The sequence below is a fragment of the Ceratotherium simum genome, chromosome 27, assembly GCF_057802395.1.
Source record: "Ceratotherium simum simum isolate JZ-2026a chromosome 27, ASM5780239v1, whole genome shotgun sequence".
Taxonomy (NCBI): domain Eukaryota; kingdom Metazoa; phylum Chordata; class Mammalia; order Perissodactyla; family Rhinocerotidae; genus Ceratotherium; species Ceratotherium simum.
Genome location: NC_141926.1, coordinates 7,110,090 through 7,125,863, shown reverse-complemented (window position 1 = coordinate 7,125,863; position 15,774 = coordinate 7,110,090). Strand labels below are relative to the sequence as shown.

The following is a 15,774-nucleotide window of genomic DNA, read 5'->3' as shown; positions in this document are numbered from 1 at the left end:
GTGCTATTCATAATATGGATCCGTGATGTTGCACTATAATGTATTTTGGATATTTGGACACTATTACAAATTATATTACATGGAATGTTCTTGTACATATATCCTCATGCAATTGTAATTTTCTTATGAGGAGATTCTTAGAAAATAAATTAGTAGGTCAAAGGATGTATTAATCAGGTTCTCCAGAGAAAAAGAATAGGATGTATAATATATAGAGAGAGATTCATTTTAAGGAATTGGCTCATGTGATTTATGGAGGCTGGCAAGTCCAAAATCTGCAGTTCAAGCCCAAAGGCCATCTGCTCCAGAATTCCCTCTTGCTCAGGGGAGGTCAGTCTTTTTGTTCTATCCAGGTCTTCAACTGATTGAATGAGGCCCACCCACATAATGGAAGGCAAGCTCTTTACTCTTACATCTACCTTATTTAAATGTTAATCCCATCCAAAAACACCCTCATAAAAACATCTAGAATAATGTTTGACAACATATATGAGCACCATAGACTAGCCCATATTTGCATATAAAATTAACCATCACAAAGGATATGTTCATTTAAAATTTTGAAAAGTACTACCAACTTGTCCTCTAAAAAGGTCATTCCAATTTACACTTCCACCCAGTAAGTGTATAGGCATGCCCTTTAGCTCACATCATTACCAAAATGAAATATTATTATTCTTTTAAATTTTTACCAACCTAATAGGCAAAAATGGTCTCTCTGTTGTTTTCATTTGCACTCATCCCTAATACAGTTAAAACTATTTTTTACAGAAATAACAAATGTTGACAAAGACGTGGGGAAACTGAGACCCTGGTGCATTGCTGGTGGTAATGTAAAATGGTGCAGCCCACTGTGGAAAATGGTAGGAAAATTCCTCAAAAAATTAAACACAGCATTACCACATAATCCAGCAATTCCGCTGCTGGGTATATACGCAAAAGTATTGAAAGCAGGAATGCGAACAGATATTTGTATACTCGTGTTCATAGCAGCATTACTCACACTAGTCAAAAGATAAAAGCAACTCCAAGTATCCATCCATAGATGAATGGATAAACAAAATATGGTCTATCCATACAATGGAATATTATTCAGCCTTAAAAAGGAAAGGGAGGCTGGCCCGGTGGCATAGTGGTTAAGTTAGCATGCTCCACTTCAGCAGCCTAGGGATCATGGGTTTGGATCTCAAGCGCAGACCTACACACCACTCATCAAGCCATGCTGTGGTGGTGTCCCACATACGAAAAAAAAAAAGAAAAATAGAGGAAGATTGGCACAGATGTTAGCTCAGTGACAATCTTCCTCACCAAGAAAAAAAAAAAAAGGAAGAAATTTTGACACATGCCACAACGTGGATGAACCTTGAAGACATTATGCTAAGTAAAATAAGCCAGTCATAAAAGGACAAATTCTATATGATTTTACTTACGTGAGGCACTTAGAATAGTCAAATGCATAGACACAGAAAGTAGAATGGTGGTTCCAGGGGCTGGGAGGATGGAGGAATGGGGAGTTAGTGTTTAATGGGTATGGACTTTCAGTTGGAGAAGATGAAAAAGTTCTGGAGATGGATGGTGATAGTTGCACAACAATGTGAATGTGCTTACTGCCACAGAACTGTCCATTTAAAAATGATTGAAATAGTAAATTTTATGTTTTACCACAATAAAAAAACAACTAGTTTTAAAATTTATATTTCTTTTGTGAATTGTCTTTTCATACCACTTGCTCCTAGAGCTACTGCGTTTTTTTTTTTCCTATTGACTGTAGGAATTCTTTCTGTACTTTGGAGTTAACCCTTTGTTATAGGTATTGCAAATATTTTCTCCCAATCTGACATTTCTCAGATATTTGTTTAAATAAAACCATGTAAAAGTTATGAAATCAAATATTGAGGGGATTCTGTATTTATTACTTGGCAGAGAAAGGAAAGCTTTCTCCACTTTGTAATTATAAAATGATTCTACACTTTCCTCTGGTATTTTTAGTTTTTCTATATTTGGATTTTTAAATCTATTGGGATTTATCTCTGTGTGGTGCAAGGTAGAGATCTAGTTTATATTTTCCTAAATGGATAGCCAATTGGACTGAAACTCTTTTTCGAATGGTCTCTTCCTCAGTGATTTGAAATGCCACCTTTATGGTATATGTATTAAATGTGTTTTCGCCTGGGCCGGCCTGGTGGCATAACGGTTAAGTTTGGTGTGCTCCACTTCTGTGGCCCGAGTTCGAAGGTTCAGATCCCAGGTGCGGCGGACCTATGCACCACTCATCAAGCCATGCTGTGGTGGCGTCCCACATACAATAGAGGAAAGACTGACACAGATGTTAGCTCAGGGCGAATCTTCCTCAAGCAAAAAGAGGAAGATTGGCAACAGATGTTAGCTCAGGGCCAATCTCCCTCACCAAAAAACAAAAAAAACAAAAACAAACAAACCGAAACAAAACAAAATGTGTTTTGGCCTATTCTGTTTCATGGATCTTTTTGTCTGTTTCTGCTCCAAAATCACATTGCCTTTATGACTGTAGTTTTATAGGACCATTTGATATCTGGTAGGGCAAGGCTCCTCTTATTCATATTCTTTTATCAAAAAACTCTTGGCCAGGAGCCGGCCCGGTGGTGTAGCAGTTAAGTGCACACGCTCTGCTTTGGTGGCCCCGGGTTCGCAGGTTCGGATCTGGGACGCGCACTGACGCACCGCTTGTCAAGCCATGCTGGGGCAGCGTCCCACATAAAGTGAAGGAAGATGGGCACGGATGTTAGCCCAGGGCCAATCTTCCTCAGCAAAAAGAGGAGGATTGGCAACGGATGTTAGCTCAGGGCTAATCTTCCTCACAAAAAAAAAAAAAAATTCTTGGCCAGTCACACAATTTTCTCGTCCTGATGATCTTTAGAATCAGCTTTTCCAATTCCTAATGGAAATTCTACTGGGATTCTGATTGGAATTGCATTACATTTTTAGATAGAAAGAACATTTATAGATCGAAAGAAAGCCCTAAAATATGACTCTCCTTAGGAACATAGTGTTTCTCATTTATCAGTTCTTCTTTTATGTCCTCCGGTCAAGTCTTATATTTTTCTTTGTGGAGAAAAATGCTCATTTTTGATGCTGACCACGACCCATTTCCAGTCCGGGAAGTTCAGAAGAGCAAGTACCCAGGATCCGTTAATCCTGATATCTAAGAACCACTTTATTCATATTAGCTCAATTAAAGTTGTTGAATGTAATATTTAGTTCACTTTGGCTTCAAAGATAAATGAAATAAGGAGAAATGAAGCAAAAAGTGAGAAATCATGCTACGACAGTTAAGACTGTCTTTAAATATACTTCTGAAAACCAAAATCAGCACTAGTAGAAATTATAATCTTGCACATTTCAATATGCTGCCACATCCTTACAGACACATCCAAGCATGCAAGACTTTCAACTTTTCCTCTCTGTGAATCATGCATAACAGATTAGTGTATTTTAAAATTTTCATACATAACCGGAATTTATCATTAGCCTTCATATACAGTTTTCAACTTGAATTTTATATGGGTAACATAAAGTGCTTTCAGAGATAAAGTTTAGTATTAACATAATTTACAGTTATGAATTAAACCTAAGATGCAGAAGTAATCTTTACAGTTAACGATGTAAGGAAACACTGAAGGACTTAACAAATACCACATTCCAGTAAGATTCCACAGCCAGATCTTAGGAGCACAAGTTCTCAACTATAATGTTCAACTTAAAGTTGGTTAGATCGAATGTATTTTCTAAGGCTTTATTCAACAACAAATTGTTGTAAAGGGGGAAAAACCCACCAGAAATCTAGTTATCGTAAGCTCTGAAAATCACTGAGGAATAGCACCATTTATTGGGCACTGTCTTGGCTCCTCAGACCCTCCGAGAAAGGCATTATTTGTCACTTCAGTTAAGCCCTATTTCCTCTCTCGCCCCTTTCATTGTGGGTCACTTTCACCTGCACCGAGAAGGCGGTGAGACGGGAGCAGCAGCTGCTGTGGGGCCGACTCCGACCAGCATTTGCACGCCGTGGAGAGGATGTCTCAAACCCCGCTGCCGTGCTGTCCCTTCTCCCCAGGGCGTTTCCATCACTGATCACATTTCCATGCCCTCAGAAAAATCTCAAAACACCCACCTACTTTTTTTTTTAATCAATGTGGAATCAGCACCTGGAAGGTAGTATGTTGATTCTAAATATGGAACTAGCCATAGTGCGTTTTTTTTTTTTTTGAGGAAGATTGGCCCTGTGCTAACATCTGTTGCCAATCCTTTTTCCTTTTTTCTCCCCAAAGCCCCAGTACATAGTTGTGTATCATAGTTGCAGAGTTGTAGCTCTTCTATATGGGACGCTGCCTCAGCATGGCTTGACGAGTCGTGAGTAGGTCCACGCCCAGGATCCGAACCAGCAAACCCCGGGCTGCCGAAGCGGAACTTGAGAACTCAACTACTATGCCACCGGGTGGCCCCGATAGTGCATTTTTTAAAAACAGCTTCTTATTAAATTGAATCTGCATCCAACTCTGACAAAATGTGTAAAACTTCAAAGACAAATTAACAATTTTTACTATTAATGTAAATATTTGCTTCCCATGCATCTTGTTCACTTTTAATTTCCTATTTATAGATATTATTTTTATTTTTATTTTTTTTTAAATTTTTTATTTATTTTTCCCCCAAAGCCCCAGTAGATAGTTGTATGTCATAGCTGCACATCCTTCTAGTTGCTGTACGTGGGACGCGGCCTCAGCATGGCCAGGCAAGCAGTGCGTCCGTGCGCGCCCAGGATCCGAACCAGGGCCGCCAGTAGCGGAGCGCGAGCACTTAACCGCTAAGCCACGGGGCCGGCCCTAGATATTATTTTTAAAATATTCATTCTTATTTGCTTCAAAATAATATGGATGTGCAGGATTGGCAATGGTTTGATGGCTATTGGGACTGGCGGACCAGCACATGGGGGTTCAATGTACTGTCCTGCTTTGGAGTATAGGTAAAATTATACCTAAAAAAACCCAAACATAATAGCAAAATTACGGCATAGCCACACGATGAACTATTAAGCAAGTATCAAAACATTTTACAAATGAAGAAAAAAGGCCAACATGTATGAAGAAAATTCACCAATATGTCTAAAGTAATTTTTAGCTTCTGGGATTAAATGATTTTACTTTATTTTTCAGGGTTTTTTCTTAACGTAATCCTACACTCTCGTGATCTAAAATCAATTTGTTACTTAGTTACTTCCCATTATCAATTTAAGACTCTTCATCAGCTATTTAAGCCTAATGTTTTGAAACTTTCAACGGTCTTGCCATTAAGTATTTTCACTGCAAACTCATAGAACTGTGGATTGTAATAGGTAGACCCCTCTTTATTACCCGTCTGTAACGATTAGTAGAAATTACCCATATTTTAGTTTCACAATGCTTTAATGGGAAAAATGCCTAAATGTCTGACAAATTATGTTCTCAAAATAAAACACTCCACAGTGCTTACAGATGCGTATATTCATTAACATAGAGTTCACAGTATGAGAAAGATTACAAAATAGGATGTATAATGACATCATTTTTGTAAAATCATATAAACGTAGAAAAGGATCTGAGAAAAATGCTTCTTTAAATAGTTGTCTAGTAAGTGAATTGTTTTTAGCTTGTCTGCATTTCCCGTTTTTCCCCCCAGTATAAACTGCTCCTGTGCTTCCATTACACACACACATTTCCTCTCCCTGCATCTGCCCAATCTCCCTAATTCCTATTTCCACTCCCGAAAATACTTTTGCATACACTTCCTTAACTCTACTACAACAGAGTATCTTTTCCCTGGGGCCCCCCTGATTATCATCAGTCTTGGTACTAGGCGCCAGGTTCTCTGCCTTCAGTCTTGATTAATCCACATTTGAAAAGTCAACTTAAACCTCTGACAAGCCGAGAATGTGGGGTTGTTAGCTGGTGGTTCTAGTTAACAAATTAAAGATTGTCTGATTTGTCTGCATGATTATTAAAAAGCTATCTTCTTGTCTTTTTAGGATGTCTGCATTGAGTCCAGCCAACCACTCTTACCACTCAGTTCTCATTGTTCACAACTAGTTCATAGGGCAGGAGATTAACTTTCTATAAGCACTGACCCAGAAAATACGCCTCAAAGTGTTTTTTTTTTAAAGTAACTGTTTTCCTTTGACAGCTGAAGAGAGCATTCTGTTGAAGGGTCATTTTATCACAAAAAGATAATGCTCAAGGCAAGTAGGATCTGGAAGTACGTCCATTCCAATTTTCTCCAGAGAAGATAATTTTTTAGGTATCAATCTGTAAGTCCAAAAACTGTTACATGATTTTTTAAGGAAAACTAACATCTCTTTATTTATTTGTGAGGAAGATCAGCCCTGAGCAAACATCCATGCTAATCCTCCTCTTTTTGCTGAGGAAGACCGGCTCTGAGCTAACATCTATTGCCAATCCTCCTTTTTATTTTTCCCAAAGCCCCAGTAGATAGTTGTATGTCATAGCTGCACATCCTTCTAGTTGCTGTATGTGGGACGCAGCCTCGGCATGGCTGGAGAAGCGGTGCGTCGCTGCGGGCCGGGATCTGAACCCGGGCCTCCAGTAGCGGAGCGCACGCACTTAACCGCTAAGCCACGGGGCCAGCCCAACACATCTCTTTAAACATGTCACTAGCAAAGAGTTCAGAACAATTGAGAAAATCTGTGACTGTAAACATTTATCACCATTCCCACAAGGGAGAGCGTTGGGTAGTGCAAACAAACGCTGCCAGATAGGTTACAGGGTAAATTTGTTAGCTTTCTTCCCATCAGTTTGTTTTTTAGATATCCCCTTTAGCTGCTACACAGACAGGTGCTTGAGAAATTCGGATACAAGAAAATCATGTAAAGTAGCCACACGCAAGAGAAAATGCTACAGTTCAACGTTTAAATTTACATATCTAAAAACAAACCTATTCTACCTATACTTGGAAATTAAAGGCAAATCTGTTTATGAGTTTCAGGCCCTCCACAGTGTAACGACCACCAAGAACCGGTGAACTTGGCTTCTAGTCCTTTCCCATTCTCCACAGGTTGCCAAAGCCCCGCTTTGGGATGTCAGTTCCTCCCAAGTCAATGTCCTCTTTGCATTTGCTTTTTCTGTAGTCTCACTTTTTAAGATGTCACACCTCACCACTCCCTCTGAACTCTGCTCAAAATGGTCATTCTTGTGGCTACAGGCCTTGTAGAGCTCTGTGGTCCCCTAGGACTCCTGTTTTCAAAGTATTCTTGCCCCCTCCTAATCAGTCCACCTCCATATAACATGTCAAATGTAGAGAGTAGGTTTCTACTTCTTTCCAACGTCTCCTCCCTTTAGCGGTAACCTTGGCAAGGTGCTTTCTCTGGCCCTGTTTTTACATTTGCCAAATCAGCACAGGTGTCCAACACCACCTCTAAAGACTATTCAGATAGCAAAATGGAAGTACAATACACATGAAAGCAAATCTCGAATACAAAAATACAAATCATACTAGATCTTGTTCTAGCTTATTCAGTACCTATAAGCTTACTTCCTATGAAGAGTGAATGATTTCGTATTTACTTTGCTGCAGAGGACACGACTGTTTCCCCATTATTAAACCAATTTAGTCAAACGAACATCTTCAAAGTACATTGCAGATGTTCAAGTATTACAAAAAAATTAAATGTTTCACTTTTTGAAATTTTAAGATAACTTTGGAAGAACAAATGTGGAAATTCTTTAAATAAAATTTAAGCCAGGACTTCAATTCATCTGCTTCAAGAAATCGTTTCATAATTGAGATTTTATTGGTTGTTTTGAGGATCAGTACACAGACATTTCAATCTGTACACAATTCTTAACATACGTACCAAAAATCTAAAAAACCATGTAGTTGTGATTCTTTTCTAAATGGTTATTCCAGTGATTTTCCAGCTTAAAATTTGGAGGCAAATTTCCCTTAACAGGATATCAAGTACCAATATCTTCAAATGTTGACACCTGTTACATCGTAAGTCCCACTAATTCACAATTTAATATCATATACACTACATATCGTAATTTTCAATCTTCTTTCACAGCACATTAACAAAGTTACTAGGAAAACTGGACTACCACGACCAAAGATGTTATAGAGTGCACAAAATTCTGACAGGGAGAGGCAAGATCAAGGAGTGGTTTTCGTTAGGAAACACTTCTACCAAAAATAACATGGGAATAGAAGTAATTAAAAATGTTCAAGACATATTAAATGCATGACCGACTCCAAATTGCCATTTAGTATGCTTTGTATTATAGGATATAAAAACTACCCCCATCTATGGAATGTTAAGCTGACACCCAAGACAATCAAAGCCTCCCATATTCAATATCCCACTATTTTCTGGTTGTACCAAAAAATAAACAACCAGCAAATGATTTCACCTCTTAAAAAAAAGCATTTACACTTAAAAAATGGGATGAGGCGGGATTCCCTCCTTCTTAAAAATGTTTCTAGAGCTACTAAAAAACTTGCATTTACAAAATAGTTGATAAAAATATTCCTCTGGATTGTACAAGAAGGGAGACAGGGACCACTGATAAGACATGGTATATGACATTAATCAGACTTGGCTTCTTTCTCTCCTGCTTCATCAGAGGCTGCACTCTGCAAATCAAAGAAAAAATAACCATCAAACATTTGATTTGTGTCATCGCTATGATCTTTGAGATCTTTAGCCTTTAACAATGTAAGCTTTACTTTATACAACTATTAGGTCTTAAAATTAGTTGATCCTCATTATTTGTAGAGTCTGTATTTGTAAATTCACCTACTTGCTAAAATTTGTAACCCCCACATCAATACTCATGGCACTTCCCAAGGTACCATGCAGACAGAGCAGCAAAAAATGTGAACGGCCCACCATGCACATTCCCAGCTGAGGTGGTTCTGCCTTCTTGTTTCAGTTCTAACACTGTGCACAAGCATCCTCGTTGCAGTCTATTTAGTGCCACACATTTCACGTTTTTTTGTTATGACGTTGACTAGACAAATGCAGTGTTGTCTAGTATTGCTAAGCGCAAGGTTGTGAAATGCCTTATAGAGAAAATACGTACGTTGGATAGCTTCATTTAGGCACGAGTTACAGTGCTGTTTCTGTTGGCCCTGAGTTCAATGCTAATGTATCAACAACATATATTAAACAGGAACACACGTAAAATAAGTTAATGTATTGATCAGTTGATGGAAATGTTGTCATCAGAATGATGTAGGAATCTAACCCTGGATTTCTCCTATGTGCAATTATTCAGGCAACCCTAGAGAACACTAACCATCAGCAACACTGAGCATCAACTGTAGTTTGATAACATGTATTAGAAGGTCAAATTCTTCCCTTATAACTGGGTTAGTAATGTCATCTTAATATCACATGATATTTAATGTGTGGTTAGAACTAGGAATTAAAAGACAATTGTGGGGCCGGCCCCGTGGCTTAGCGGTTAAGTGCGCGCACTCCGCTGCTGGCGACCCGGGTTCGGATCCCGGGCGCGCACCGACGCACCGCTTCTCCGGCCATGCTGAGGCCACGTCCCACATACAGCAACTAGAAGGATGTGCAACTATGATGTACAACTATCTACTGGAGCTTTGGGGGAAAAAATAAATAAAAAAAAAAAAAAAAAAAAAGACAATTGTGAGGGGCCGGCCCCGTGGCGTAGCGGTTAAGTGCACGAACTCCGCTGCTGGCGGCCGGGGTTCAGATCCCAGGCACGCACTGATGCACCACTTGTCAAGCCATGCTGTGGTGGTGTCCCATATAAAGTGGAGGAAGATGGGCACAGGTGTTAGCCCAGGACCAGCCGTCCTCAGCAAATTAGGAGGATTGGCATGAATGTTAGCTCAGGGCTGATCTTCCTCACAAAAAAAAAAAGGAAAAAATGAGACTATAATATTTGTTTAAACAAAGTCCCAAGGTCATGTGAAAGAAAAAAGAAAGGTTATACCATTTGCTAAATCAAATCTTTTAAAAAATCCACACCAGAATTATATTAACGAACCCTTGGTGGATCTGCTACTGATGAAATTCTAAATATATTAAAATTTCTTGTTCACTCACTTAAAAAAGAACCATTTACATATATATTTTCAAGTATGATCTAATTCATAAAATCTGTCTATTCACTTAGGGTTACTGTACAAAACTGTTCAACACTATCAACACTGTCTTATCTGCTACATTAAAGACATACAATTTATTATCTACTGTGCAGAGTCAAAATCAGCAACACACACACACTCCTGACCTCCTCGTTTTTAGTTTCTCCGTTTTCTGCAGGTAATTCTTCTTTAGTCTCCTGGTTAGTCACTTCGGCCTGTTTTCCCTTTGCTCCCCTTTTCCCTTTTGTTTGCACTTTTTTGTCTGAAGATTTATCCTATGACAGAGTAAGAGTATATTTTAAGTATAACCTTCACTTACTAACATTTTCTGACTTGCTATCGAGACAGCATCCACATAGTTGCAACGTTAATGCTATGTCACACGTCAGCCTGAGTTACGTGACACATCTGTACACGAGACACCTTAAGGTCCGCCCCCAGTGATCAGGACAACCAAGTATGCTCAGGAGAACTGTGACAGTCCTTGCCTGTCAACCCTCATTAGACTTATGACGACTGCACCTAAAGCCTGAGCCATACTACTTCTCCATCACCCACTATTCTCCAAAGTTCCACGTGACAACAAATGAGGTGAAGAACAGTTGGAGGAATCTCTTCCCACTGTAACCCCACCCACTCCCACTTCTTTTAAGCATGAACAATAATCAAAATGTCAAATAACCACTCTCCTGACGAGACGTTTCCCCTCACAATAAGACCATTCACCTGGACAAAGCACCATGTTGTATGGTCAGGTTGACTATTCTGCTACAGTTAATCCCTTGATATCATATAATGAGTAGCTAAAAGGATCAATTTTGAGTTTATCGTTTTCATTTAGGTGTTTGAAGAATCTGAAAAGCACAGGTATTAGTATGACGATAAAAGAGGTTCAAAACTCAAGCCACTTTAATGCAATATAAAACAACATTTTTGGATACCGTCCATTAATGGGAAAGCAGAAGCCTAACAAATATTTCATGTTTATACCCTGTAAATAAAGAATGTAACAACAGCTAAATAAGTTTATAGTTGTGAGCTGTACAAAGACCCCTATCAGTACTGACCGCTACCTGAATTAAACGGCGATGAAGACGTGCAGGTGATCTCACAACTTCAATGCTAAGGGGGGAAAAATCAGTGCAATGTATTCTGTACCAACGGTGGCATTCCACACACAAAGACAGTATGACCACTACTAATAATTCAATAACTTTAAGATAAGTTATGTAAATAAACATATTTGGGACAACATTGTTACACATATTGCTACTATGAAGTGTCACAATCACCTCTGTACTTAAAAACTGTTCGTTTGTAATCTGATTTCTTTAGATTTCTCACTGATTTCATAAGCACTATCACAATAACAAAAACACGTAAAATTTTAAAAGTGAAAACAATATGCAATAATAACCTGGACTGAAATAATACAAATTTAATAGCTGGAGAGCTAGATGAAACCAATCAACATGTTTTCCTGATCTATGTTTCAACCTTCAAAATATTTACTTCTAAGGAAATTATACAACTCAGAAGCACACACTTGGGTATACATGCTTTGAAAACAGTGTTTCTATCTTGTAGATGGTAATCAATACACCAAAGGCTTTACCTTCTGTTTAAGGCTTTAAAATGGATCAAGTATGAAGACAAAGGTATATTAGACAAACTCAAGGGAAAAAAAAGCACCCTCCCCTCCCCCAATCATTTTTCCTTTGGGAAAACTCAACTGACAGGTTTGTTCCTCAAGGAACAATGACCTGAAGACTTACCTGTTGGCCTCTCACTGAGGAAGAAAAATGTTGATTACACCTGATGTCCCAAACCCAACTGGAGATAAAATTTGAACCGTTTTCAAGGGAAAAAAAAAAAAAAAAAAAAATTTTAGGGCAGATCAAAACCAAGACAGAGGTACACACCAAAAAGAAGAAAAATTCCAAAAGGCAATAGCCATAATATTTCAGCCAACCTATTTATTAAGAAAAGTAAAAAATAAAAGAAGATAGATAATAGTACACTGTTCAAGCCAACATTTTGCAACAAGATCAGCTAATTTTTTGGGGCTTCATCAAGTTTCTGGAGTACTCTACTTTTTGGACAGAGAATTACTGCATTATCTCCTGCGGTGAGAAATTCTGGGGCCGGCCCTGTGCGAAGTGGTCAAGTTCTCGCCCTCTGCTTCTGCCTCCGGGGGGTTCACAGGTATAGATCTGGGACGAAGACCTAGCGCCACTTATCAAGCCATGCTGTGGTGGCGTCCCACGTATAAAATAGAGGTAGATGGGCACGCATGTTAGCCCAGGGCTAATCTTCCTCAAAAAGAAGAAAGAAAGTCTAAGCTGCTGTACCTATGCTGACATCTTCCTTGAACACTTTTTTTTAAAAAAAAGACCACAAAACAAAAATTCCTATTAAAGAAACTTAACATTTTTACGCTCAGCTCTGTACACTGTTTAAATAAATAAACGGAAAAAAACCCCCAACTTTGATTATGCAGTGCTAGGCTTCCACCTACACTTTTAGGAAAGAGATGACGGTGTTCATCATTGTTTTTGGAGGAGACTTCAAATAGCAAACTCTTAAGTTTTGAATTAACAGAAATTAATCACACCATGAATTTAGCACAAAGAACATGGAGCGCTCAACAGAGAGTAGTTTCAATGCTAGACCCCAAAACAAAGTTACAAATGATTTCCATTTATTTTGCTTTTCCAACTTAAGTTTTCACACGTACACATACCCAAGACTTTCATCCCAAAGACCTGTAACGCCAATAACGCAACCATAAATCTATTCCACAGCAACCAACACCACGCTATTTACGATTCACTCGAAATCTGTTAGGATAAACTGGTTTAGTGAACTCCTTTACACATAATTGCAAGTAAATGCTTTTAGAATAGCTGGTTACGTTCTCAGAGAACACAACTCTAGATGTACCCCCACACATAAGATATGACCCCTTACCTTGGCTTGCGGACTTGACCCGCCCAAGCTTGCACATACCCCTTTCCTCCTGGCCTCAGTCCTAGCTTTGCGGTTATTGTCAAAAGACAATGTGCAAGCATACAATGACACAACGAGCCGAGCAGCACAACCACAACGTACCCAACGCAAAGAATGGGTCTCCTTTGTAAGGTCAAGTTATTAACCTTTCTAGTCGTCTTAAGTTTCCTAAATTCTGCAGCAGCATTAACGTCTTACATTATATTCCCCTAAGCCAGGATGGCTATATCCATTATACTTCACCCAAATCACAAAAGAAACTGTTCACTTAAGTTATTAAGATATGAAACTTAAATATGTAAATAAGCAAATATGTAAAGAAGGCAGTCTCGACTTTTCAAGAGTCTTATGGCGTGACACCTAACTATTGATTGAGAGATTCAAAGTCAAGATCTTAGTCACTGAGCATGTCACACGATCTCAGTCGCTGGCCACAGCTTTTGATGAGGGATAGTCACGCGTTAAGTGGCTCTGCAGCACTGGAGGACACCTCGGCCTCTGCAGGTAAGTCTGAAACCCACCTTTCCCGCCGCCTTTTTGGGCTTCGCTTCCACTTTTGCAGGAGCGGGTTTCTGAAAGGCAAAGGCGGCACTGAGTTTCTTCCCGGGGGCCGATCGCGCGGAAAACACGGGTTACGGGGCGCGTTTACTTACAGCGGACAACCTGGCCGATCTCCTCTTGGGCTTTAGGAGAGAAAAGGAAAACGAGCGAGTGAGGGGTGCAGTCCCGAGCGGACCCACCCCGGGGAGAGGCGCGGGCTCTTACCTCCTCCCTGGCCGCGCCCTCGGCGGAGCTGACCTGCAAAAGGAAGCACACGGCCGAATGGGCGCCGCCCGCAGACAAAGTGCCCGCGCGCCCCGCGCCCGCCCGCCCGCGAGAACAATGCCCGGCCGCGTGACGTCAGCGGCTTCCCGCCGCCGCGTTCGAATCTCCCACCCGACTCCTCCGGCCGCCGAACGTTCCAGAACACAGCGCTCACACCGCCGTGCGCGCGGCCCGCCGGCCCGCCCGCCGCAGGTCCCGGGGCGCCTCCCGGGCCCAGCGCCACCACGGGCGCGGCGAGGCCTGGGCCTCGCGGGGCGCCGCGGCAGGCCGGGGCGGCGGAAGGGGCGTGTGCCGGCCGCGGGCGCCGCTCACCTTCCTCTTGGGCATCGTGGCGGCGGGGCGGGCGCGTGCCGGGTGCCTGCGGGCCGCCGCGCGCCGAGAGCCTTCGCGAAGCTGGGCTGCCTGGCCACTACCGCTCCTCCCGCCGCCCGAGCTGCTGGGACCCGCGGCGGGGGCGGTGGGAGAACCGGATGGAACCGGATTGGAAGCCCGCCCCCTCCTCCCCCCGCGTCCCCCGGCCGCGGGCCCCCCCCTCTCCGCCGGCCGGGCCGCCCCCCGCCCCCGCCCATTGGCTGCGGGGCCCACCCCGCCGCGGCCCGCGCCCGGAATAGGTGAGGCGGGCCGTCACTCGACCACTACGCCCCGCCCCCGCTCTCGACGCCCCCACCCCCTCCCGCCGTCTCGCGGGGCCCCTGACCCAGGCGAGGGGGGCGGGGCCCCAGAGGCCGCTCTCGCCTCACGGTAGTTTGTTTGAAGCCGAGCCGCAAAGTGCGGTCTGTGGGCCGATTGGCGGAGGCCCGCCACGTGACCCCACCCACAACCCTCCTGGACAGCTGGGCGTCTGCCAGCGCCCTTAAAGCCAAAAGGATTGAATCCCTGCACTCTAGGGTGACTTGGCAAGGAGCATTTATAGTTAGTCTCGTAGACTGAGAAGGGACAGACAGTGGATTGAAGTACAAGGCAATTTCTCCCACCTCAGTCGACAAGACAGGCTATTTAAGGTCCCCGCTTTCGCAGGCCTCCGAGCCGTGGGCCCTAGTGCGCAGGCGCTGGAGGGGAGGGCGTGGGAAGGAAAGCGGGCAAGGGGTGCCACTGCGCAGGCGCGGGGCTGTGCGACGGCCCTGGATTGGTGGCTGGGTAGCGGCCGTGCTTGTCTGCTGGGTTGCTCCGGGTGTGCTCCTTTTGTGTAGCTTTCTTTAGGTCTTCGGTTCTTTGAGGGGCCAAGGGTGCAGGCAGGTCTCAGGAGCCTGGTGGGTTCTTGACTCCCGTCGCCTACCGTCCCCAGGACGTGTCCATTTGCAGACCCCCGGGGCGGCGATCCCTCCTGCTCTGAAGTGAAGCGGGAAGCATGCCCGCCCAGGTCCTGCCCGTTTTTGACCAGTTGCTCACCTAAGCACCTTTTTAAAGTGGAAGAAGGCTGGGAGTCAGAGCTGGGAAGCCCGGAACCAGTGAGATCGCATGTCACCCTGTTTCTTTAACGAAGAAGAGAATTACGTTTAATTTAAAAGGCCGAATTGAGTTGAATTGCTATACAAAAAATTTTTCATTGGAAAGTCGTCAGCTGGAATTCTTGGAGAGGAAGAGACGCTGGAGTGCTTTGAGTCCAAAAGATTGGAAACAGACCAAACGTCCATCATTTGAGAGACCCGGATAAACTATGGTACTTCCACATAGTGGAATACTGAGCTCCTGCAAAAAAATGAGGCAGCTCTTTACCCAGGAAGTGAATTTTGAAAATCACTAGTCAGACTATGTAACTCTTGATTAATAATTCCAGTGCCTTCCCTTCTCACT

The 15,774-nt window shown here is 42.3% G+C and overlaps 1 protein-coding gene across 2 annotated transcripts; it reads right to left on the bottom strand.

Moving 5' to 3' along the window:
• Positions 1 to 7,794: 7,794 nt before the first annotated feature.
• Positions 7,795 to 14,451, bottom strand: HMGN1 (high mobility group nucleosome binding domain 1). 2 transcript variants are annotated; one of them, XM_087418071.1, is made up of 6 exons: positions 14,293 to 14,451; positions 13,921 to 13,953; positions 13,809 to 13,838; positions 13,677 to 13,727; positions 10,293 to 10,421; positions 7,795 to 8,655 (listed from the first exon to the last, which is right to left on the bottom strand). In XM_087418071.1, the coding sequence occupies exons 1-6, from the start codon at positions 14,305 to 14,307 to the stop codon at positions 8,608 to 8,610; spliced, it is 306 nt and encodes a 101-aa protein (XP_087274197.1). In that variant the 5' UTR covers positions 14,308 to 14,451; the 3' UTR covers positions 7,795 to 8,607. The 2 variants fall into 2 exon arrangements, with proteins under 2 accessions (XP_087274197.1, XP_087274198.1); XM_087418072.1 differs by lacking the exon at positions 13,677 to 13,727.
• Between the last annotated feature and the right edge of the window lie 1,323 nt (positions 14,452 to 15,774).